Source organism: Gorilla gorilla, chromosome 21, assembly GCF_029281585.2.
Source record: "Gorilla gorilla gorilla isolate KB3781 chromosome 21, NHGRI_mGorGor1-v2.1_pri, whole genome shotgun sequence".
Taxonomy (NCBI): domain Eukaryota; kingdom Metazoa; phylum Chordata; class Mammalia; order Primates; family Hominidae; genus Gorilla; species Gorilla gorilla.
The window spans coordinates 26,396,908-26,424,339 of NC_073245.2; the positions used below are offsets into that span (position 1 = coordinate 26,396,908).

At 40.2% G+C, this 27,432-nt stretch overlaps 1 protein-coding gene across 6 annotated transcripts in view; it reads right to left on the bottom strand.

Moving 5' to 3' along the window:
• Positions 1-27,432, bottom strand: part of KIF16B (kinesin family member 16B) — a 302,297-nt gene that overhangs the window by 129,459 nt on the left and 145,406 nt on the right. For all 6 annotated transcript variants that reach the window (XM_055373559.2, XM_019017553.4, XM_019017552.3 and 3 more), the window contains exons 16-17: positions 7,507-7,589; positions 5,876-5,964 (exon numbers count right to left, since the gene is read on the bottom strand). In XM_055373559.2, the coding sequence (XP_055229534.2) occupies positions 5,876-5,964; positions 7,507-7,589 (172 nt within the window). The remainder of the gene's footprint in view (positions 1-5,875; positions 5,965-7,506; positions 7,590-27,432) is intronic.

The following is a 27,432-nucleotide window of genomic DNA, read 5'->3' on the forward strand; positions in this document are numbered from 1 at the left end:
TTTAATAGACACCTGCTTTGTATTACACAACAATTAAGAGGGTCAGCCCCTAGTTTGGCCTAAGAGGGGGAAAGTAATAAAGAGCAGAAGAAAGCTCTGAAACAAGTCTGTTTGAGTAGGAGGTGCCATCAATGCTTTTGATTCCTGTTAAAACTGGTCCTGGAGAGGTGACGAGGCAAATATGGGGTTAAGGGTCTCCAGATTCCGCACTTCTCAGCAGGGCTTGGTCACCTGCTGAAGTTACAAGACTGCTCACAGGGCTTGGTGACTATGTAGGTGCCCGAGGAGGTGACTTACAATGAGATGCAATGCATTGGGAGCACGGGTCTGAGGTGACATGTGCAGCTTTCCCTAATTTAAAGATCTTCAAACTCATCCAAGTCTGGCATGTGCAAAGATAATACTACCACCGTCCTGATTTCTAACAAGCTTTACAAGTGTCTTCCCTGTTCACTAAATCATGCTCTGAGATGACTGAGCCTTGGTCTGTCTCAATCACTCAAGCCCCAGTACAGGGCTGGACAAATGATGGGCCCTCAAGCACCACTGAATGAACGACGTAAAACGGCAGGGCTGTGAACATCTATTTTATTCAACAGGGGGATCTGCCTTCATCATCCAAGTGGAGAAATATCACCTGTGACAGGCCACACAAACCCGAGCTTTTCCCATGGAGTGTCTGATCGTTGACGGAGTCATAGTCACTTACAGGAGAAAGTTCAAGGCCCAGGGCCTAGTTTTTCAAGGTTGTACTCATTATCCTCCCTTCCTCTTGACAACCTGCTCCTCTTCCTCCCATATTTCTGTTTCAGCTGGGTGGCAAGCAGCACCCAACCAGTTACTGAAGTCAGAAACTGGAAGTCAACATCTTTTCCTTCATTACATCCCATATCCAATTCATTATCCAAACCTCATGACTTCCTGCCCTGACTGTCTCTGCAGCTCACCCTTCTAGGTTCCTCCCACTGCTGCCTCAGTTCAGGCCCTCACCTCTAGGATCCTTGTGAGCTTCTCCAGGGCTTGTGCTGCCCAGCCAATTTCTGAGAGGTCAGAGCAATGCCTTTCAATGCAAGGATGAATGACCATGCTGCTCCTTGGCTACAGGCACTCCTTGGACTGACTGGGTTTTGAGAAACATGTAAATGAGCTAGTTGAACTGAACTTGGCAGAACATGAGAGAGGTCATGTAATCATCAGGAAATCCATCCAGGTTAGATTTACATTCATCATTTATTTGCTATACTTACCAGGGGAACTACATTTTGAGATTTTCTTTCTATATGTTTAAACACCATTTTCAACAATGGACACTCTTGAGAAAACAGAAGAAGAAAATAAAGATGAAAAGAATACAATAAGATACTGCCTCACACACATTTTGATGTGTGCTATAAAAACAGAAAATCACAAGTGCTGGTGAGGATATGGAGAAACTGGAACCCTTGTGCCCTGTTGGTGGGAATGCAAAATGGTGCAGCTGTTGTGGAAAATAGCATAGCAGTTCCTTGAAAATTAAAAATAGGGCTGCCATATGATCCAGCAATTCCACTGCTGGGTACATACTCCCAAGAGTTGAAAACAAGGACTCAAACAGATAGTTGGACACCCATGTTCATAGCAGCATTATTCACAATAGCCAAAAGGTGAAAACAATCAAAGAGTCCATCAACAGATGAATGGATAAACAAAATGTGGTATATCCGTAAAATGGAATATTATTTGGCCACAAAAAGAAAGGAAGTTCTGACACATGATATATGGTGGACGAACATGAACTAAAGACATTATGCTAAGTGAAATAAGCCAGTGAGAAGAGGACACACCAGTGATTCTACTTAAGTGGTTAAATTCATGGAGACGAAAGTTGTGTGCTGATTGTCAGGAGTTTGGGGGAAGGAGGGAATGGAAGTTGTATTTAATGAGTACAGAGTTGTAGTTTTGCAAGATGAAACTGGTTGCACAGTAATGTCAATGCACTTCACACTACTGAACTGTACACCTAAAAGTCATTACCACGGGGAAGAATGTTAACTGAAGATTTGGCCCTGGAAACCCACCCCTCAGGCACCTAAAATTCATGGGCAATTACTTTCTACAGCAGGTGGCAAATTGCAGGGGCCTGGGAACCAGAGAGAAAGAAAGTATGATGAAGTATTAAATAATTTTTATTCGAATTTGTGTCAATGAATAATGCAAGGGGTAGCAGAGAGAAAATGTGTACTTGAAGTCAGGTCAACAGGCTGCATAACGGTAGCGTCAGATGCATCCAGAACCACTGTAATTCAGTCTAAAACAGATTGCTTCTCCCGAATTCTCTGATTGCCTTGGACTAGTTCTTCATTTCAAGATGAGGCCCTCTTCCCACCTATGGCTTAAAGATCCTGAACATGATTTTGAGATTATTCAAGTAACTGCAGTATCCCCTGGGACTTGCAGTATCCCCTGGGATTAGGCAGACAGATTAGGCCACAAAACCACATTCCTCTGCATAATATGTCTCATTCCAGTATTTGGAACATCCATGCCCAAAGAAATTTTAAAAGCCTTTCCCAAAGGGACTCATGTGTCTTACTAAAATTTTATTCTTAATCTGTTTACAGAATTTTTATTAAGCATGTTATGTGAATGACACCTTATACAGAAAAGAATAACACAAGGCCCCTGACCTTAAAAAGCTTCCATTCTAATAGGAAGTATACATAAGCAGAGTTCTTACCCGACTGCTAGCCCAGGCCTGTCCTCCCTGTCTCCCCCATCTCAGGGAAGAGTGTACCACCTGCAGCAGCTGTTTAAACCTGAATCCTGGGAGTTACTCTTAATTCCTTGATTCTACTTTGCTCCACTTCTATGGCTAAAGTGCAGATCCAAGCCACTATTACCTTTCACTTGGACTAAGGAAATAGCTTTCTAAATGGTCTTCTGCTTCTATGCCACATTCTCCAAATGGCATACACCCTAATATTTGTATTAAGTACATCTTCAGGTTACTCTCTTGCTTAAATCATTCTAGTGGTTTGCCAGCTCTCTTAGAAAACAGTCAAACCCCTTCCAATTGCCTGCACGGCCCTACATTAGCTGGCCCTTGACCTCCCCTCCCTCACTTGTACCACTCTTCTTCTTGCTTACTATATCCCATCTACTCTGGACCTCTCTTCACTTCTCATTTTGATGCCATCACACTTGCTTTCCCCATCAGTCTCACTGCTTTCCATTCTCCCCCTTTCTGTTTTATGAGTGTCATTTTCTCTCCATACAAGTCTTAGACCAAACATCCCTTCTTCAGGAAGCCATTCCTGATGACTCCATCAAACACTGTCCTAAGACATTTGATTTCATTTCATTTTCACTTCCTGGATTTATTTTTAAATTATCTGTTGACTGTGTCTCTCCTCCAACAAGCATGCAAGCTGACCTTCTCAGGATTACTGGCAATGGTGCCCCCGTCCTAGAATCCTGACTGGTTCATAGGAGGCATTCAGAGAGGATTTGTTGACAGATGAATATATGTTACAAAGAAGACAAAATAAGGAGGAAAGAAATGGAGCAATGTACAGTGAAGAAGGGACATTGATTTTTGGTTGTGGGGAAGAAAGTCAGGAATAGCATCCACAGCAGAGTTTGTCTGTACTATGCCCTGGAGGACGAGTAGGTAGCCAGGCAAAAATGCATCCCAGGCTCTGGAACTAGCAAAGGAAAGCCCCAGAGGCACAGGCTAGTCCACATGTGACTGAGCAATAAAACAACAGCAGAAAGCTGGAGCTCAGAACACCTGGAGAGAGGTCCAGAGACGAGCACAGACAGTGGACAGCCCGAGTGACATGGTGCAGGCTGGGACTTTATTTTTTAGACCATGGAAAGTCACTGAAAAGTTTTGAGGACGAAAACTAGTAACTTTGACCTGCATTTTGTAAACACTGAGGAAAACTATTTGAACTCAAAAACTAAAAACAAAAAATGGCATTACTTTTAAGAGAACTACACTTTCTCCTATGTTTTAGGGAGAAAAAAGAAAGACTTCCATCCCACGTATATATGTAAGGCAAAGAGGGGCCCATGGCTAGTGACCCTGTGCTCAAAGGAAAGGCTGAGTGAAGATAGCGTTTTGGTTTTCAAAGCCATTGAATAGCCATATTACATTAGCAAATGGCTTCACATTAAAAGGTACCACCACTGTGGAGGATAATAACGACAGTACCTGGATTCCAGGATTAACTAACTGGGTCCTGGGCCAGGAGACAAAACCAAGCCAGCACTCTTCAGATCACAGACAATTTAACTAGACAAACAATATCTAACGGATGGGATCACACTATTTTAGCTGAAATTACACTAAAGATCTGTGTATTATATTAAACTTAAACATGAGTGATTCCATCTTGGTCACAATAAAAGGCAACTGCTAAAACTACTGTAAGGAATTAAAGACCTACAACAAAACGTGCCTCTGAAGTACTTACCATTTAGTTGCTCTGAGAGTGTTCTCCCATTTCAGAGGTCTGACTGATATGGCTTATTTCAGGACAGAATTATTTAATGAGCACAACTTTCCTCAACGACCATGTAACAAAATGGAAAGACCAAATAGGAAAGACAAAGGCTGACACAAGGGAGTCAACTGCTGGTGCTTCCAGAAATCCTGGAAAGCGGGGGCGGGGGCGCCCAGGAGTCCACAGCCACAGTGCTGTACTACATGGCTTTTTTTCTTAAGTTCAGGCAGGTGTTGGATTTGGGCTTCAGCTTGCTGGCCCATAAAATGAGGAATCCAGAAATGTGATCAAAGATCCCTCCTATGACACTGAAGAAATTCCTTGTAGGTATCTGCTTTCCACAAACCAGAACACTGGCTTGGGCTGAAGGAGTGAATGGCTTTCAGCACACAGCTCGATGTTTGTGAGAAATCCCAGGGTTGGGGGTGAGGAAGCAATGGAAAATGGAACCAGTCCCCCAACTGCAGGAGGTGACATAGTCAAAGCATGAGTGATGGAATCAGATAGACCTGGATGCATGCCTCAGCTCTGACTATGAAACTGACGGAGAGCAAATGTATAAACATTTCCTCATATGTAAAATGGGAATAGGTTTGTGGGAATTAAAAGATCACGGATTCAAGGTACTTAACATAGTGCCTGGCATATAGTAACTACTAAATAAATGACAGTTCTAGAAAATGTTGTTCTTGTTACTTTTTTCTCACTTGTTCAGCCATTTGATTTACCTCCATTATTTTACATGAGATTATCCTGGTAGGAAAGATAAAATTATGGAACCTCTCACAACCGAAAAGGGACCTCAAAGTTCCCTGTTTTTAGGCATTTTCATTATCACTGTCATTTTATTGATGAAGCCACTAAGGACATGAGTTAAGCTGACTGTCCAAGGTCACCCAGCCACTAAGTCAATTTAAAACACTCTCATTTGTGCTCTCAGCAGTCCCCTAGTGTTCGAAGTAGTGAAGACAATTTCCTGCTCTATTGGATGGCCTAAGAATCAGGCTGCCTCTGTTATTATAATTTATAAAAAGAGATAAAAGTGCGTAAGCCAAAGGGATCATGCACTAAGTAATCAAAGTGCCAACTCTAAAATATTAGACAGTTATGAAAATGATAATGAAGCTTGTAACAACCCTCACGAATGCTTATTATGCTGTTAAGCGAAAAATCAGAAAATGCAAAACTGTTTATGTTGTGATTATAACTAAGTAAAATTATGCACATATATAGTAAGGGCTGGAAAGGAACTCGGAAAATGATGGCGGCTGATTTGATAAGGAGGCGCCGTTGCAGAAGTTTTATTTTTACCTTGTGACTATAATGGAGTTGGCATAATAAATGCAAAAGTGATCATCACAGAGAAGGAGACGCTGCTGTTCACTCACCCAGGGTTATACAACATGACTGCAGACAGGTTCTCACGGGACTTCGAGAGGTCGGTCATGGACAAGCTGAAGGAGGACAGAAGGCCACTCTAAGGGCAGACACAGGGCAGAGTGGTTACCTTAGCAGAGAAGAAAAGGCCACTGCTCTGGACTCATTGCTTCCAACATGTGAGAGACAATGAGGTGCACATGCTCCTAATTAACACGCACCACAATTAACTGGTCTATCTGAGGAAAGCAGATCATGGGCAGTAAGGCCCTGATACATTTCAAACCCAAGCCTTCTCCTAAGTACAGCAGGACCTTGGCCTTCTAGGGCTGGGGAAATTCATCAGGAATTCCACAACCCAGTTGGTCTCCCCTGCCAGTTAAAGTTGAGGAAAGGGGTCACAATATCTTTGCCATCCTCCATTACCTGGCAGGCAGCAATCTCCTATAATCAGCGATATTCACTCACACTTAGAACGATAAAGAAGAAGGCAGGAGGGGTGAAGGGAGACCAAAAGTAAGAGCTTGACCTATTTTGCTTCCAAGGGAAGCTATGGGCAAACATGTTTTTTCCCTCTGTTCCTCTGAAACTGTGTACCAAAAACGACCCTCTAGGGAGACCCTGGGCTAGAGCAGATAAGAGGCTCCACTGGCTGGAAAAAGCCACCCAGGAGAAGGCTGAGGTTTGCAGCTTTCTTGTTATTTTCCAATTAGGGCACTGGCAACCTCGGGCATCCCTTGTAAAGGAGACAGAAATGAGAGGCTGGGTAACCAGTGGTCAAGGGCAAACACTTCTGGTATTCAGGTCAGTACTGCAGCCAAAGCTCCCCACTTGCCGGCTACAGAACAAGTTAGGGAGAGTTGCTCTTGGTCTGTTTCTCATCTTGACCTGGGGGTGATAGCATGGGGGTATTAACGGCTGCTGCACAGATAAAGAGATAGAATATATATACAAGTTTAGCGCCATTCCTGGCTCGTAGAAATGTTAGCTGTAGCCTTTATTATTTTCTTCAGTCTAAGGACCAGCCATGATGTCCCTGAACAGATTTCTTTCTTTCTTTCTCTGGTCCTTAGCTCCTTCCCCGTCAGCATTTAAATGTCCTGCCCTTTAGACGTCCCCTTCCAACCAAACCAAAGTCTTTCCCAGTTGTCCTAAACCCACCCCTGCTCTCGCTTCCCACCTCAATGAAAAATCTGTTTACTGTGGCTGATTTTGGATTAATGTGATTCCAATGTTGGGTTAATTCCTAACAGATGCTGATTAGAGGAAGTCACTATCCACCTAATGCAAAATGATGCCCAATTCCTTGGTGGGAAGGGTGGAAGGCTGAAGAGAAGGATCTAGGAGGAGCAGTTTCTCCCTGTCTGCTCTAGAATTTACTTGCTTGCTCTCTTACTTCATCAGCCAATCATCTGCTGGGAAACAATCTCCCTAGAATCAATCCAGATCACAGAACTACTTTTCCACGGTTCTGCACCCCAGAAAGTCAAAAGATTGGAACCAGAAATCAATCCAGATCACAGAACTACTTTTCCACGGTTCTGCACCCCAGAAAGTCAAAAGATTGGAACCAGAGTGACCACCACCCACTCATCCTCACATACGATCAGTGGTTCCCTCCTAGAGACGCCGTGTCCCTCACCTTCCTCTTCTCCCTGAGCTTGGCGGCTTCCTTTGGATGGTTAAAGCGAAACATATTGGTTCTTCCCAAGAGAATCACAGCACCTGAAAACACACAAAACCAGTAATGAATTTACAGTAAGCAGTCTGGTCAGTTGCCAATATCATAACATGGAATTCTACTGTTGAAATGTAATTTCCAGTGTATTATAAAATAATAAGGGAAAGCTTTAGTCTCAAAAGTCTGCTTACTTAAGACAATTTCAAATCTGGAAATACCTTTATTTTTACAGCTGAGTGTCACAACACACATTATATCCTCATATCCATAATATCCAGCAGAAGTGATGAATCTAAGCATTACAACATATTATGAGATTTAAAACTTAACAGACATATAATTAGACTTTTGATTGTCTGGAAGAAAAAAGGAAACCAGTTCTCCAAAGAGATGTAATATCAAGCAAAGCATATGGTCACAACTTTAGGAATGTTTATTGATACTGGTAAAAGTAGAAATCTCAAAAGAAAAGTGCTTTCAAAAGAAAACGTATGGAATTGGCATAATATAGGTAACTATTACTAAACTCTCCCTCAGAATTTGATGGGAGAGAACTTGTGTACATTTATGGTCTATTTCCAAATAAAAACACTGCTTCTTCTCAAAACCCTATTAAAATTCCACATTAGACCCATAAGAAAGGGTCCTTTTGATTGATGACAGTCTTCCTTATTCAGAAAACAACTGCACAAGGGGCAAAATAATTAAAGGGAAATGCCCAAGGAAAACAAAAGCATGGGAAGAGGCAAATTTCAGCTTGATGAAGCAAACAAACCCATTTTAGGGTCACAGCTGTCTAAAGCGGGCACAGGTGCCTGCAGGGCTGTGAGCTCCTTGTCACCAGAGGCATGTAAGAGAAAAGATGTTGCAGAAGAGGTTCACTGTGTCTTCTGAAGTCCCATCCATGTATGAGAGGCCATGTGTATGGTCCCATTCATGTATGAGAGTCTACAATGCCTCAGGGCATCAATGAAGATAAGACACATGCACTGACAGTCAACCATGAAGAATGACAGGTGAGTGCTTAAGTGTCTAGCACACTTAGCTGAGTGCGTGATTAAGTGACGAGTGTAGCCTGGAGTAGCTGGGGACAGGCTTCTGCACCAAGGACCTAAGTTGGGTCTCACCGGATAACCAGAGGGCAAAAGGAAGTGTTCCATGTTGGGTAATTGCAGAGAGAGTCTAAGCTATAGAAAGGAGAATGGCCTGCTATGCTCAGGACAGAGGAGAGAATCATGTCCATCCAAAGTTCAGGATGTTTGAAACAGCATCAAGAATCAATACTGGATAGATGAAATAGCCTGTGAAGACCAGAGAACAAGTATGAGAGTTTAGACCAGAGGTCACAAACTGGTGGCCAGAGGAAAAACTTCAGTCTATAGATGTGTTTTTTGTGTTCCCTGTCATGTTTCAAAAACAAAATCTTTAGTTGGCAAGAGTTCAAAGTCTGGAGAGTTCACATAAAAGTCTGGGTACTTTTCTAGCATTCCTTCAAAATTCCTAAGATATGCTATCAGTAGATCTTTGTTTGCACTTAGCAAAAATCCCTGGGCTGCTGAGAGTTGCCTCCTTTGCATAGGTGACCTCTGGTTGACCACAGTCACTAGCCTCTTGCTTGGGTAATATCTTCACCTGGGCCCTGCAGGAGATATCATAATACCAGACATCTATTCTGGAGCTCAGGCCAGCATATCCACCTGCCTATTTGATGTATTGTTTTGGACAACTCAAGGGAGTTTCAAATTCAATATGATTGAAACCTAACAGGTTTAAATAACAACAGCAGGGAGCAACTGATATGGGTTGGTTTTAGTGGTTGTCATTATTTAGGAGAAACGAAGTCACTATGAAAAGGAGGATAAGACAGTTTAGGAGCCCTAGTGGGGCAGCAGCAGATATTATCCACTCTACAATTTGCTTATCCCTGTCATGCAGAATTGCATTTGTATTTTTTCCAATTATGGCAAGGCACCATTACCATGATTAAAAAGGGTGTTTCCCATGCCTTTTATGACTAGGACTCGGAGCAGTGTGCTACACAGAAAGCCAAAAGCTAAGCAGCCACATCTAGGTTGTATGTATATTTAATGCTGTTAAAGTTACATTAGAGATTAATAAAGCAAGCACATTCCAGGTGTTAATTACATCTCCAATTCTTCTTTTTTTCTGTTAATCAAATGCCCAGCCATGCAAGTTGAAAATTGCTAAAATATGTTAATGGAAAAATAGAATGGTATTTCAGAGACATATTTCAAATTGTATTAAATCATTGAAAATAATCTTGCCACCCATGTTATTTGCATGAAATACACACAAAAAGCCCTGTAAGGAGTTATAAAAGAAAGCAAAACTATCCATGACAATTCAGTGCTTCCATCTAGATAATGTTTGAGTCAACTGTCTGGCATGTAAAAAGGGGTCCATTAAGGCTGGCTTCCTTCCCTTTCTTCTTCTAAGCACCTGTACTCAACAAACCTCGTGAATTTAAAAATTTGCTTCATTTTTACATGATGCCACTGTTCATTCAGCCAATACTTAATGAACACTTACTGTATGCCAGTCACTGTGATAAACATGGGGGATACAGAGTTGAGCAAGTCAGACATACGCTTTGCCTTTATGGAGCTTTAAAAAATGTCAGAGAGAGAGATAAATAATCAAATAATGAAATGATTCCACAAATAAATGCAAAGCTGCAACTGAAGGAGAAGAACTGTGTCCTGGGCTCAAAGAGCAACAATGATAAGGGTTCATTATAGGGGAAACTAGAGAAGGATATCTTCAAGGGAGGTGGTGTCTAAAACAAGCTCTGAGAACAAGTTGGGAGAGTGTCTCGCGTAAAAGCAATAATGATCATGATGATGATTGATGATAATAATGAGGAGGAAGACGCCACCAAGAATGAGTGACTGGAAGACAACCATGTGGCTATGGCAAAGGGAACAAGAGTCAGCACTGCACCAACATAAGGCTTGAGAAGGAGGGAGAAAGTGAATCGACTCAAATGTTTCAGGATGTAAAGGATCTTGTGTTTTATCTAGTTGTAAGAGGAAGACACCGAAAGGCTCTGTGCAGCAGCGTAACATGATTAGATTTCAGTTTCACCAAAGATCATTCTTGCAATGGTGACTGAAGAAAGGCCAAACAGGGCAAGAGTGAATATGGCTAAGCAAGCCAGGTGGCTACTACAGTGGTCCAGGTAAGTGATGATGGCTCAGGACTGGGGGAAAGGGATACCAAAGCAGAGAAGTAAAACAAAACTGGAAGATATGTAGGAGATAAAATCAATATGATTTGATGACGGGCTAGACACAAAGAGGAGACGGGGGTGAGGAAGATGGCTTCTGGGTTCTGGAATGCATCACTAGTTGAATGGGGAGTCTTCTGCACAGACTGAGAACACTGGAAAAGGACCAAGATGGGGTGGGGAAAAATCATGAGTTTGGTTTTGGACATAATGAATTAGAGATGCATTTGGCAAATGAAAATATGGGTTTGAAGCTCTAGAATAAAAGTCTGGGATGTCGATCTACCTTCCTACCCACTTACCTACATTATATATATATATATATATATATATATATATATATATATATATATATATATATAAATAAATAATGTAGGTACATGTGTGTGTGTATATGTGTGTGTGTGTGTATATATATATATATATGGACATATACATACACACACACACACACATATACAGGTTGACTATCCCTTAGCCAAAATGCTTGGGACAAAAAGGGTTTTGGAGTTCTGATTATTTTTTGGATTTCAGAATACTGGAATATATATAATGAGATATCTTGGAAATGGGACCCAAGTCTAAACATGAAATTTATTTATGCTTCATATACACTTATAGAGAGTCCTGAAAGTAACTTTATACAATATTTTAAATAATTTTGTGAATGAAACAAAGTTAGTGTACAGGGAACAATCAGAAAGCAAAGGTGCCACTATCTGAGCCACCCATGTGGACAATCTGCAGTTGCTTAGCATCTCCATCATTCCTGATTCTGAATTATATGCTGCTGATAAGCAATCACCTGGTGATCCATGTCTTTTCGTTAGCATGATGAACAAGTAGGAAATTCACTCCTTGAATTGAAAACAGGGAGGATGCAAGCTTTTGCTTATCACAGCAATTTTACATTTACGCATGCCTGCTGCATTAGCACATCTCAGCACAGTTATTCTGTCCTTGGCACCCTTAGTTCCTGTAGGGGCTGCCTCATTGTCTGCAGTCAGTGTCTTTCTAGGGCAATAATGCCAAAACGGTGATGTTTCATCAGCATTACAGACTTGGTTCTGGTGTCAGATTTTCATCACCGATGACCTTGACATACTCATCAATAAATTTCTCTGCTGCTTCATAGTAAGCAGATACTTTATCACCACAAATCTTTAAAATGTAATGCTGTGTCTGTTCCTAAATGTCTGCAACCAGCCTGCTGAATATTCACAGTTTCCTTCAATTTTCGGTTCATTGTGATAGATTTTTGCTTGTTTTCATGATCAGCTTCCCATTAAGTGGCAAGTATTCACTGTGACACTGATGGGATCCACTCTTTTAATACACAATTGAGATCTTCACTTTTAGCTTTATGCTGTGTTTTTCTATTTTTCATTTATGTGTATTTATTACTTTGAGCATAGAACTTAGCCTTCTGTTTCTTCAGGTCATATATGATGGCCACTTCAACACTATACTCTTCTGTAAGACATTTCACACTTAACACCACCATCCTGTTTCTCTAACAGCTTTACCTTCTGTGCTACAGATCAACATAAATGGTTCCTGTGTTTCTTATCACTGTTGTCCACAGGAGTAGCTGCAGACCTTTCTGACATGTTCAAACATTATCTTTACAGCACAGAGCAGAGAATAAGTAAGAAAAAAAAAAACCCACAGTGAGTAATGCATGCAGGTCTTGGACCTGCGCAGGGTATCATGGGGAACATACTACTGTCATGTGTGGCCTGAACACCTGCCATTTTTTTGTCCTTTGTGGGCATACTCGTATGGGGAATCTGGACATGTGCTGAAAAGATACACTGAAGCTGAAGGGGGTAGGGGGGTCTCTTTTCCTTTGTGGATATTGAACAAACTGTGTGTGTGGTGGACCTAAGTTTTGATTGCGACCCCATCACATGAGGTTAGGTGTGGAGTTTTCCACTTGTGGTGTTATGCTGGCCCTCAAAAACTTTTGGACATTTCGGATTTCTGATGAGGAATGTTCAACGTGTGTGTGTGTGTGTGTGTGTGTGTATGTGTGTGTGTGTGACTCATTGCTAATAAATGAAACTATAGGAGTAGGAAAGAAACCTGAGGACAAAATACAGAGGTAGAAGACAAGAGAACCTAACACTGGGCACCTGAAGGAATGCTGACTTCTAATGGCCAAGTAGAAGAAAATAAACTTACAGAGGAAACAGAGAAGAGACCATGAGAGAGGGAGAAAGAAACCCTCCAAAGCCAAGGAAAAGAGGGGCCAACAATGCAGAATGCTTCTCAGAGGTCAACTAAGACGAAAAGACTAGAAAACACCATTGGGTGTGGTGGCATAGAGGTCACAAGTGGCGTTAGTGGGAGCTGATTTGGTAGTAGACTGAGGCCAGAAGGAAGACTGAGGAATGCAGAAGAGGTAAGGAAATGCAGATGTACTGAGCACAGGCAACTCTTTCAAGAAGTCTATGAATGAAGAGAAAGAGTTCGTAGTAGCCAGAGGGGATGATAGTGTATTAGTCCATTCTCATACTGCCAATAAAGATATACCCAAGACTGGGTAATTTATAAAGTAAAGAGATGTAACTGACTCACAGTTCAGCATAGCTGAAGAGACCTCAGAAAACTTAACAATCATGGTGGAAGGGGAAGCAAACATGTCCTCTTTACATGGCAGCAAGAAGTGCCGCACAAAAATGGGGAAAGCCCCTTATGATACCATCAGATCTTGTGAGAACTCACCATCACATGAACAGCAGAATGGGGGTAACCATCCCCATGATTCAATTATCTCCCACCAGTTCCCTCCCATGACATGTGGGGATTATGGGAACTACAATTCCAGATGAAATTTGGGTGGGGACACGGCCAAACCATATCAGATAGATCCTGCAGGATATTTTATTTTTTGTTAAAACTTATATGTATACTTAAAATGCAATAAGCAAACTGAAGGGCATAAAGAGGAATAAATGAATAAAATAACTAATGAATGAGAATGGCTGATAATGTAAAGTTTCTTGACGAAACCTGAAGAGTGTGTGCTGCCCAGAAATCTTCGTGTGGTTAAGGACAAGTCAGTGCTTAATCTCTCCAGAATTCAGTTTCCTCATCTAGTCATCAAACTGGACAATTTCTAAGATTCCTTCCAGATCTTAAATTCTTGTCAACCATGAACCATTTGGTCTGAGGTCAGTGTGATTAACAGCAGCAGATGGACTTTATGTGATGCACTTAATTTGTAATTTTGCAAGCATTTCTAAACCTCCTTGAAATAATGACTTCTTTGAGATTAATTCAGAGTTTGCTAAATACCCAAAGACAGACAAATTCCAGAGAGTCTTCAGAGGGGATGGAGGGGACATGACATTGTGAAAGCGTAGACAAAGACATTGCTGGTTTCATATGAGACTCTCTATTCTAATATTTCAAGTAAGCTGACAGAAGTAAATCTGCAAACGTTTCTAGTGATTCCTAAGGAATGCAGGGACAATAATCATTAATATCACCAATAATTACCCTCTTCAAGTTTTATGAGATTTTCTAATTCTGCTACTGCACAAATAAAACAACTCATTTTTTCTCCTACTGTTTTCATATGAATATTTCTGAGGTAATAATGTACCAATTATTTCATTTTGGGTTACAAATACTACAAACATATGAGACAACTGTGTTCCCAAAAGTGTGTGGTTCACACTTTAGAGGCTGTGGTGTCAATAAAAATGAGAGGCCCTTTGTAATTCTGTTTCGAGACTCCTAGTTCTACATTTTACTTTAGAAACACCCCCTGCCCCCCACCAACCAAAACATACCCCCCACCCTCCACCAACCAACACACACACGTAGGATGCAATGCACTGTGAAAGCAAGCTCAGTGGAAGAAAGGTTATCATTTTAGATGTGACAGGTGGAGAAACCAAACTCTGTCAGGAACATACAATTTTCTGAAATGGTATTGAGTTAGAGGCTGAACTGAGGTAGGGCAAGTAAAGTTCTTATTTCATTGCCTGATTGAAGCAAAAAGAAACGTGCTTGTGTGTGACATTTTCCTTCTGATCTAAAATATCTTAAAGATATTTATTTATATTAAAATAAGTTATGATGATGATACCATTTAGGGAAACTGATAAGAAAACATCTAATTTCCACTAATACATGCCAATACTTAAGAACAGATTAAGTAATATGTTCTAGGGCCTTAGACTTGGTGACACAGATCTTATTATTTCAAACACTAGAATTATAGTACTTTTTCTCTATATCAAAAATGGCTTTAGGAAGCTAGATAGGAAAAGATGAAGATTGAACATGGTGTCTGTGGTGGGTAAGAAAATTTCACATAAATACTAAACAAATTCAAGCAGGACATATGGCTTGGTGTTAATGGCTGGCTTGCGAATGAATGACAGGCACTCTGCAACAAAGGCAGCAGCCATCAGTATCAAATCATGCCATCAGATCATCAGTTAGTAATTCTGAAGAATAAAAATGAAATGATACCTTACCAAAAAGCTACGTTGACCTTGTCCCTTCTTTTTCAATGTTTACAATTCAAATATGGATTTACAATTTCCTGCTTTAGATAAATCACTTCAACCTCTGCTTACCCTTAGTAAAGTAAAAATTGGAAACTTAGATTCTGGGACTCTGGAGAAGAAAGAAAATTGATTTTCAATCTTGGCTACTGAAGTTTCCAGCCAAATTATCCATCAAGAATGATTTGCCCAACTGTGTGCACAAGCTGAGTTTGAAGCTTTGTAAAATTTCGAGATGCTCCAGTCCCATACCCAAAGACATTTTTAGATGTGTGTGTGGGAGCAGGGAGAGGGGGTGGTAAGTGGGAGCTGATATTTTTCTTAACACCTCATGCGAGAAACAAAAAGAGTACAGACATCCCCAACTTAAGATGGTTCTACTTACGATTCTTCCACTTTATGATGGTGCAAAAGTGATACACATTCAATACAGTATTCAACAAATTACATGAAATATTCAACACTTGATTATAAACTAGGCTTTGCGTTAGATGATTTTGCCCAGTGTTCTGAGCATATTTAAGGTAGGATAGACTAAGCTGTGATGCTCAATAGGTTAGGTGTATTAAATGCATCCTTAACTTAGGATATTTTCAGTTTACAATGGATTTATCAGGACACAGCCTCATTGTAATTCAAGGAATATCTGTATATGGAATAGGTCTGTCCTTCTGAAGGAAAATGTAGAAAGCACAGGAAATGATTAGAGGGCAATTCAAGACAGTGTATAGTCACATGATAAATTCCAAAGTACTGAAGGGAAAGCATTACACAATTGGTCAAGCTATTAGTAACTTTCTTTCCATTCATGCCCAGTAGTCCACATTCTTTGCTACCAACTTCTTATTCACTATTAGTAATCATCTCAATTATTTATTTCTAGGCTCCTACGCACTCCACAGTGTCAATATCTTATTGTTCCTTCTGAAATAGTTCTTGCACAATGCCTCCCTTCCTTCAGCTCCCAAAGTCTTTTACCTTCAACCCCTTTTCCTCACGGCTCTTCTATCAGCCTCCCTTTGAGCTAAACAAAAGCTGCATCATCTTCACCTCTCAGCCCACATTACCCACCTACTGAGTGGTCAGCACGGACTTCCTTCTGCTTTCCACAGAAAATTCATGCAACTGATCTAGAACTTAAGAGCCCTACAGACCTGCCCATGACTCAGACTCAACAGCGCTGATCTCACTACTCCTTCTCCTCCCTCCATCCCCTTTCCAGTCTTAGACATTTCTTCACTACACACTTTGGCTGAAGAGCATCTAAGTCACTTTTTCACTACATGCCATTAAGACAAATACATTCACTTCAGAATTCAACTTTGGGCACATTCCCCCTTTTCAGCAGTCTAAACCACCCTCTGGGAGGAGTTTTGGTTCTGCATAAGCTGAAACAAGCACGCTCCACCCTGTTTCTCCTAAGGAATGTAGCTATAGCCTGAACAGAATGCATGTAGTAGTTATTTGAGGGCCTTGGGAAGTAAAGAGTAGCTGTTGCACTTCTCTAATAACCAGTGATATTAGGCTTTTCTTCATATGTTTCTTGACTACATGTATGTCTTCTTTTGAGAAGTGTTTATTCACGTCCTTTGCTCACTTTTTAATGTTTATTTTTTCTTGTAAATTTGCTTAAGTTCCTTGTAGATTCTGGACATTAGACCTTTGTCAGATGAATAGATTATCAAAATTTTCTCCCATTCTGTAGGTTGTCTGTTTGCTCTGATTATATGTTCTTTTGCTGTGCAGAAGCTTTTTAGTTTAATTAGATCTCACTTGTCAATTTTTGCTTTTGTTGCAATTGCTTTTGGCAATTTCTTCATAAAAATCTTTGCCCATGCCTATGTCCTGAATGGTATTGCTTACACTTTCTTCTAAGGGTTTTATAGTTTGGGTTTTACATTTAAGTCTTTAATCCATCTTGAGTTAATTTTTGTATAAGGTGTAAGGAAGGGGTCCAGTTTCAATTTTCTGCATATGGCTAGCCAGTTCTCTGAGCCATTATTCTCAGCAAACTAACACAGGAACAGAAAACCAAACACCACATGTTCTCACTTATAAGTGGGAGCTGAACAATGAGAACACATGGACACAGGGAGGGGAACACCACACACTGGGGCCTATTGTGGGAGGGTGGGGTGCGGAGACCATCAGGAAAAATAGCTAATGCATGCCATTAACACCTAGGTGATGGGTTGATAGGTGCAGCAAACCACCATGGCACACGTTTACATATGTAACAAAGCTGCACATCCTGCATATGTACCCCAGAACTTAAAAAAAAAAAAACAGAGTAGCAGGTGGATTGAAGAAAACCAAGATTGGAAGCACCACTGAACTAACAGTGAATTTACCATTTTTTGCCTGCAGTGCTTCCCAGCTTGGTCTAGGAAGAAAGCCAAAAGTAGACAAGTGCAAAAGACAGAACTCCAGGAGAAGCCCCCTAGTTCAGGTTGGAGGAGGAGCAGAGAGTCCCTTAGCAGCAACAGTGGGCCCATGAGGAAAGGGAATCTTTCTTTCCCATCAGAGGAGCTGTAGTCCCCCAAGAAGGTGGGGCAGATCCCTGTTGCTTTTTTCCTTCCCTGTCCTCTCATTTCTTGGCCGTAGACACGGAGACAGGCATATGAAAGAGTAGAATAAATAAAGCTCAAGATTTCCAGGGAAGGGAAGACCCGAGGGAGGAGAAAGTGCAGGAGAGATGAAGAGGGAAATATGCAGGAAAGCAACCTCACAGAGTTGTTTATTAACTCCTGGGCTCACCCCTATGTGTGTACACGTGGATCTGATCCTCAGAAGAACGCTAAGACTTTGAGAACTGAACTAAGTGACAGACCACTGCACAGGTCCCAGCCTGGCCAACGGGTAGTACACCCACTGCTACTGGAGGAGCACTGCAAAGGATCTGAACACTGAAGCAGCAGTGGAACGGCAGACACGATCTGCAAAAGCTGATGGTAACTTACGGCCTACATCCAGCTAGGTAAACTGTCTGCTGAAACAAAGGGTATAAACATTTCCCATAGGATTTAAACAAGACCCAGGATCTCATAATATCCAAAATGTCTATGACACAATCCAATATTATTCCTCAGCACAGAAAGAACCAGGAAAATCCCAACGTGCATTGCAAAAAACAAGCAACAAATGTTTATCCTGAGATAACAAAAAGCTCCAATAAATGTTTCAATACTCTTGAAATAAGTGGAAAAATAAAAATTTCAACAAAGATAAGATATAAAGAAGAATCCAATATTACAAGTGAAAAACAAAATATTCAAAATAAAAAACTCATTGGTGGGCTCAAAGGCAGAATGGAGATGACAAAAAAAGTCAGTGAACTTAAACACAGGTCAACTGAAATGATCCAATCTGAAAAGCAAAGAAAAAAGAATTTATCAAAAAATAAAAATAAGTAAACAGAGCCTCAAGGAACTGTGAGACAATACTAAAATATCTAACTTTTGTGTAATTGTAGTCGCAGAAGGAGAGGGGAAAGAGTATAGTGCGGGGGAAAAAAAATTAACAAATAATGGCTGAAAACTTCCCAAATCCAGAGGAAGACAACAGCCTATGAATTTGAGAAGCTCGGCAAAACCCAAACAGGTTAACCCCGAGAAATCCATGCCAAGGCATATTGTAAAGCCAATGTATTGAATGTAAAGCTGAAAATGAAGTTTTAAAAGGAGAAGAGAGATCAAGAAAAATAGATGTGATGAGTGAAAAAAAGAGAAAAAAGGGGTTAAACAGAATGACAAATAGATGTCTCATGTGCAGAAGTCTGGTGCACCAAGAAACTAACTCCAGTATAATTAGCTTTGGCCACTTGTTCTCATATTCAAACACATGAGAAGTCAAATTCTAAGCCATCAAACTGACTGAACAGACCCCCTCTTGGCCATGGGGACCCCAGAGAAACCTTGGAAATCGAGTTCCTGGAGGTAGGACATGCTTTCTTATACTCCCTCCTTTGCTAACTGCCACGGCTTTCATTCCTCAAGGTTCAACAGAAACCAGCCCATTGGAAAGACTTGTTTCACTGCTGATTTCAACCAACTGTCACTGCCCCTACCTTCTGTAGTTTCCACACAATGGACCAGCATTGCCTCCTGATAAGAAACCATCGACCATGGAGTGGTTCTGGCCAATCTACAGGGTGCACAGTGAATGTTTCCATGTCCTCTGCTTCAACTCTTGACATCAGAGGACCAAAAACTCTATCCTTGCATCAGGCTAACCCTGCCAGTTTTTGTTCACGCAACTCATGTAGAGGCATAAGCTCAATTGTGCATGCTCATGTTTCTCCACTCATAAATATTCATGACTTCTCCTATAGCTTATTAAACATGCACATTCAGCCACCCAGCTCAGCATAAATTCCTGTTCCCTTTCCCCCTCCCTCAATGTGTCTGCTTCTGGCTTCCAGCTGGAGGCTACACTTCCCAGCCTGTCAGAATGGCCACCCTGCAGGCCTTATAAAAAATAAAGCTCTCCTTTCCAAATTTACAAACCTTGTCATTCTTCAGTTGACATGTGCATCAGAATCACAGACATAAAAAACCCGATTGCAGGGCCTGATCCCTAGATTTGCTGGTTCAGTAGGTCTAGGGTGGAGCCTGGGAATTTGCATATCTAACAAGTTCTCAGGTAATGCTGATGTTGATGACATACTTTGAGGACCACTAGCTTTAGGTATAGTCTTTTAAGAAGAGTTAGGGCTTTGACATTGAAAAACAGCTGTTGAATCAGCCCATATACAAGTGACAGATGTCATATTTGCAGGTCTCTAATCTGAGGAAGACATATGATGAATGCTTAGGGTCAAGTGCAGGTGAGTCAGTGAAGGCACAGACACTGATACCTGCTGACACATAAAAGGTCTCCTCTGTTAACTGGATACCTTGGCTAAACCACTGGGAGATCTATTTCCCTTTCTAGTTCCACTAAAATTCTTTTTTAATTTGTCAGCGAACAACTCACAGCAGCCCTCCAGCAGATGAAAATTTTATCAAAGTCTCCTCAGCTCCACTCTGCAGACAATCATCTGTTCCCTCTGAGTACTTGAATAGATGAAAATATATTTTGGCACTCAAGCATAACACATTCAAATGTGCCCAAGTATAAATCTCCCAGATGCCAATTCTGTAGCACTTCTAAAAGAAGAGATGAATAGTCAATGGATCTGACAAACAAGTAAGACCAAAGGAGTCCACTTATGTGAATGGAAAAATTAATTGCATTTAACAACTATCAGCTTTAAAATAACATATTACAGTCAAAAGAAAAAATAATAATTAAAATAAGAGAGAATAGCTCCTAGCAGTAATAGGACAAATGCTGAAATACTGTTTCAATTACAATGCATCTGACTGTTGTATCATTTCATATTAAGTATATAAAACAGAAAAAAGAAAAAAATCTAAGGTCTAAGCCACTACCAAGAAGAGCTCAAGTTTTGTGGACTAGTATTATGATCAAATTCACATTTTCTTCTTGGTAAAATTCACACTTTCTTGAAGAACTGGCTCTTCTTTCTTTGGAATCATCCTATAGAATCACAGTATGGAATGAGGAGAACTAAGCTTTGGAGAATACACCAATTGAAGAGCATGTTAGATATAATGTTACATATCCCATCACTATTTCTGGAAGAACTGAAAAAAGAGGAGAAAAACTTCCAGCAACAAACATTATATATGTCATCACAATTAATGCTCACAGTAGCAGCAAAGCCTTTTCTTTTGAGTGAAGACACTAACAGATGAAAACATTTCCTATGGTTGAAGGTGGGGAAACAGTTTATGCAATCTGACATAAGTGAGGCAGTTAACTGATACAGAAATAGAATTTGCCCTCAATGTTGACAATCTGCTAAATTTAGATAAATCTCCAATTAGTTGGCATTCACATGTATGGTAAGTAATTTAGATAAGGAAGTGGTAATTACTACCAGTGTTTTTTAATGGGACAGCCTAAATAACACATTTACAAATGAACAGAAATTTACTAATAAAAAGAGACATCTGAATACCAAATATCAGCAATAAACTGGAAAGGGGTAGTGGAAAGGTAGGAAGCTGCTGGTAGTGTAAGGTAGACCAGGAACCCAGTCAATTGTGGAGTTAATATGGCTAGGAATCATTGTGACTTGAGTTACCATGCAGCCGCAGTCTCTCTTCTTGACATCTTTTACTTCTATAAAAGGAAAATGCTGCTTGGGTCTGCCTCAAAAGGTTTGTTTGTTTGTTTGTTTTTTGATCTAATCAATGGGCCAAATACAGTGAGGTCCATTCTGAGGACCAAGACACAATGAGTCAGGAAGGGTCCTAGGCCAATAACCACTCCAATTAACCAGAAACTGGGATGAGGACAGCAAATGTGGGAAACCAGGATTACCTGGACTTTAGGATCCTAGGGCTGCAGGTATGACCTAACCTGGCTTAGAGAGCTAACGAGATGAAATAGCACACACATTAAGTTATAATTATTTAAGTTTCAGAGAAATAATGCATGAATTCGAGCACGAATGATAATGAATGGTCTGCTGTAATTATTTTTGGACAGGGGTCATGGGTGAGGGCTAGGGGATGAAGGGCTGATCCAATATGGTAAGCATATAGCTACCTAAGACCCACTTCCAAGAGACTTGGCTGCCATCTGTTAATTCAAATTTGACTTTGTAGAAATTAACTAAGTGAAGGCAGAACTATGCAGAAGTGTGCTAAAAAATGTACTTAAAAACTGTTTTATGGGTAAAAGCCAAGATAGATTTCAAAGAATAAAAATGCTACTATATTTAATGCTGTTCCCAATTTATTATATTTTAATGACGTTCATATGCTGTTTTTTTTCCTTTAGCTTTTTGTTTTCTTACAGATACAGTTGAAAATCCTTTTGCAGCTCCACCTGATATAACTCCCTCCTTCTTCTTCAGTGGGTAAACACTATTCTGATATAAGAATGTATCTGTCTCATTCATGACTCTTTTATTTTTACTACATATTTTCATAACCAGAAACACTACATCACATCATTTTGTGTTTTAAAAACATGTTCCATTTCCCATTTTAATAATCTACAAACATCACGAAAAGTTAAGTAAAGAATTCTAATCCTTAATTTCTGAAGGACTATAGACTTTTTTTCTTTAATGAGATCTTTTGGTCTTAAAGTATGTGTAATTAAAAGAAAAGTTATCATCTTGCTTTTTTGTACAATGCCTTGAAACAAAGTCATCTCGCATTTTACTGCCCTAAGACATGCTAATGACATTTACTTTCACTGCACAGCGTTTTAACACCTTCAAACATAGTATTTTTATGTTAATTTCATTAAGAGTGATACTGAGAAAGCTGTTCAGTAGCACAGCAGAATGCCAGAGGAACTCAAGCCCATCAGATCTGAAGATCATGGCACCATGCTAATAAAACAATTAAGAACATCCCACAGGGAAAGACAATTCCGACAATTAACCTTCAATGCCAATTAGTACCAGTACTTTCCGAGGAAAAGTCGTATCTTCAATATGAAGATAAAAAATTTAGTTCCTAACCTGAATCATTAACCAGAATAGGCATATTATTTAAATGAACTCTCAGTTTAGGTAAAAGTTTAAGATCAAAAACCACTTAATAAAAATACTGCGTGGGAGATACATTATTTATATACCATGCCTCAATTCACAAGACAATTAGAGAGGTAATCATCACTATATAAACAATTTCTTCTAACTAACTAAACAAGCAAATAAGCTTTCCTTAAGGCGGTGGGGAAGGTAGAAGGATAACCCCAAAATTAAATTTTAAGTTCTAGACAGTGTCCGTGTGTGCGCTCTAAAAGTTCCTTTTGTCTTTTTGGTGTTTGGAATTCAGTACTGATTTTCTCACAGAAAAAGCATTACATGCTAGCTTCTCAGCAAATCCACAAGAGACTATTTTACCTATAACACGGCAGGAACATTGCTGGTCAATGTAATCTACTCAGCATCAAGTGGCCAGGGCTGTGGGTGGTGGGAGCTCCAGGAGCTCCAGAGAAGAGTGACTGTGGCAGAGAACTATTCCAAAATAGTTCAAAGGTGGGGGGCAACAAAGCCAGGTGGATCCAGCAGCCAGTATGGATGTTTGGGGGCTATTTGTGATTTAAGAACTACTTATACTAAATAATTCCCCCAAAGTAATCTCATTTCTATACAACTATAATGTGTTTGGAATTTGTATACATAAATGAACACAGTTCAACAAATGTATACATTAAGTTCCAAGATGGAAACATATTTTTCCAAATGCAAATAAATCAAACAAAATTAGAATCTAACTCCTCAAATTATATTTTAGCACAACAAAACTATCCTAATATTTAAAGAAAAAATTTCTTTAAAAAGTTAATAAGCACACATAGTAAAAAGACACTCCAATGAAAATAGAGATGAAAACATATTATAAAATAATAAACATCAAAACTGTGTGATACTGCTTCAAAAGTGAAAACATGGAGTACTGGAACAACATGAGGGCCAAGAAATAGATATAATGCTGTATGTGTTTTCATTTTAGGTAAAGCAAGTTTCTTGAAAAGGGAGGTGGGCATAAGCAGGGAAAGGTTATAATAAATGGCATACCAATATGAGGAAGAAAAAAGTTGGAGCTACACTTTATAAACCAATGAACCCCAGGTGTATTAAACAAATATTTCAAAAAAATCCTGAAAAATAAAATAATTAAATCACAAGGAAAATAAAAACAAATGTTGACTAGTTCTGTGGCAGAGTTTTAAAATTACCAGAGAAAACACAAAGAACAACAGATTAAAGCACATGAGAAGTTCATTTTAAAAGTAACAAAATTACATTTAAATAGAAAATACTACAAGAGTGACACAATAACTAAATCAAATATGAGAAAGCAGTTACAAGGAGTTATGTTATATGGTGTGCACACTCAATCAGGGGAAAACACATGTTTTACTTCCCACGATTCTGGGAGGCAACAGTGACCTTGTTCTACTCATGTATTAATAATGATTTTGAAAACCAGTACAAGCCTCTTGTAAAAATCCTGTAACAATAAACAAAGTGATTATAACAAGGTTACTTCCTTCTGACCTAACTGAAGGAGATGCAGCCAGTACATGGATCTCTAATGTGTACGTTCCTCTCTCCCTGGGAAAACGAGAGAGTCTGTCATCATAACTCTGTACCAGCCTGTACCAGCCTCTGCTGCCTGGAGGAACAGCAGCAGGACCTCTATCTGAGGTTCCCACAGAGAACAGACACGTGATGTGACTACAGTCTAGACTCCACATACAGGATTCACTGAAGGGGTTGTCAGTGAATCGCGTTTTAACTGTGTATCTTCCCATTACTCCTGCTGTCAGCACTAGAGCCTGTGAGTTCCCAAGCAGGGACTGCCACCGAAGAGCCCTACATGGTGACCTCTCGTCTGCCAACCAATTATGGTCACTTCCTGGGCTAAAGGCAGAGACAGCCTCCCACCATGACTAATACTGCTGCCTGGAAATAACCTGCCCCTCCATTCTACATTGCTAGAGCCCTTGTCCCACTGCAAAAAAGCAGGAAATGCTGCATTTGTAATAATCACTGAGGGATCACTGAGTGCTCACTGCTTTGGGCTGGTCATCTACAATTGCTGACCTTTGATCTTCCTGGCCAGCTCCAGGGTACTCAGATATTTCCCCTGCTCAACTTACCTTTATAAAATTGAAAACATAGATGGAGAGATGAATGGGTGGGTGGATGGATGTGGATGGGTACCCAGGTTGGCGCTCCATCGCAGCTGATGTTAGAGCATCTTTGACGGACATTATGCACCTCCTCCAAAAGCATAATGTCCCTGGTCCATGCTATGTTTCCTTCATTTCTGAGGTACCTTCCTGCAACTGACTTCTGCTTACAAACTTGGCTAACCCTGAATAAACTACATGCTTTCCAGCCCCCATCTCTCCAATTCCTATGTCACAACAGACTCAATTACACAGTGTGCAACCATTAAAAACTGTAATTATAAAGACTACGTATAACATACAAAACGGGGCTTAAACATGCCAATGTCTTTCTTTCCCTCATTCTTACATAGTTCAGCCCAAAAACTATTAGGCAGGCAAAAGCAAAGTAGGCATCAGCATGAGAGTGGAGGCAAATGGCATGGGCTGAGAAAAGTTTCTGCACTGTGGAAGGGTGAGGACCGTGACAGCCAAGCATAGCCATGCTTGTGGTCTGAGCAAGAAGAGGAGGGTCCCAGTGTGAGGAGGCGGCAGGAATAACAGTATATGGGTTACACAATGGAAGCCAGGTTCATCACTGTCAGAAAAAGGAGCTAGGAATAAGTGAGAAAACTACAATTAACCCTATGGTATTGGGTTGGGATTAGAAGTATTAGTGTATTGGTATAAACTCCTTGTTAGCAATATAGGTACTGAAATACAGATATTTCACAATACCAATATAAACAGATATAGAAGTACAGTTGTAAAGGTTGTACACAAACACACACACGTTTTCCTAGCTCTGTTCACAGAAAGCATATGGAAGCAGTGACACTCCAGTAGCAATGAACACACCTGGTTGCTAAATACCATTCTGTACTAAAAGGAACCATGGCTCCTTGGAGAATTGGTTAGTTTGAGGAAAGTACAAGATAAGTCTGGAATATCTTGTGTCAGAAAGTAACGAAGTGTTTACAGAACAGTGAGGACAGGACACGAAAGCCAGCTTGAAGAAACTCACAGTGGCCAAAATATAGGACAATTTGATATTGAAATAAATAATGATAAAAAACAGACCAAAACCTAGTAAATAAAATCGCAAGCTGTGTGACCCTTTAAATAGATAAATGACAAGAAGAGAAAGTTCTTACAATGAAAATCCAATTAATAAGTGTAGAAAGAATGATGCATTCTTTTTTAATCACCATTTGGCAACCATCATAATAATAATTAATTCAGCCAAAAAGAAAAAAGAATGGATTCCTAAAACCAGTGGGTGAAAGTGGTAATATTCCATAATGGAATGGAAAATTTACAATATCAAAGTACCTTCAATCTCATAGTACTTTCCCACATACTTACTAATAACAAAGAAGAAAAGAGTAACTCCCCAGTGGGGAGGCCTGGCAGCTGCACCTTAGTTGGATGATCAAAGTGAACATCATCAGTCATGGGACAAATGGAAATCGTGTAATGAGATATGAGAAAAACAGCATCATTTCTCTGATATTCTTGCCAAAAATGCATATTAGTCTAATCATAAGGGAACATAGTCAACTCTCACACTTCTATAAAGAATACCTGAGACTATGTAATTTATGGAGAAAAGAGGTTTAACTGACTCCCACTTCCACAGGCTTACCAGGCAGCATGACTGGGAGGCCTCAGGAAACTTACAGTCATGGCAGAAGGCAAAGGGGAAGCAAGGCATGTCTTCTCATGGAGACAGGAGAGGGGGCAGGAGGGAAATGCCACACACTTTTAAATCATCAGATCTCACAAGAACTCACTCACTATCACGAGAACAGCAAGGGGGAAATCCACCCACATGATCCAATCACCTCCCACCAGGCCCCTCCTCCAATATTGGGAATTACAATTCAACATGAGATTTGGGTGGGGACACAGAGCCAAAACATATCAACAGATGAATCCTACATTTATGTAGAGGGACATTCTACAACATATCTGACCTACTATTTTCAAAACTGCCAAAGTCAGAAAAGTCTCTCTTTGGGTGGGGACACAGAGCCAAACCATATCAACAGGTGAATCCTACACTTATGTAGAGGGACATTCTACAACATATCTGACCTACTGTTTTCAAAACTGCCAAAGTCATAAAAGTCTAGGAAAGGCCAAGGAAAAGTTCCAGTCTGAAAGAGAAGAGAGAGAGGTAACAACCAAATGCCATACAGGAAATAGGACTAAATATGGGACCCACAAAGAACACTGCTGGGACAAATGGCAAGACTTGAATGAGGTCTGAGGATCCGATGGTAGAAATGTATCAGTGTTAGTGTCCTAATGTAGATGTCAGTGTTTAAAGGAAATACACAATGAAGTATTCAAGGACGGCAGGGCACTATTTACTTTCCAATAATTTTGAAATTTAAAAGTTCT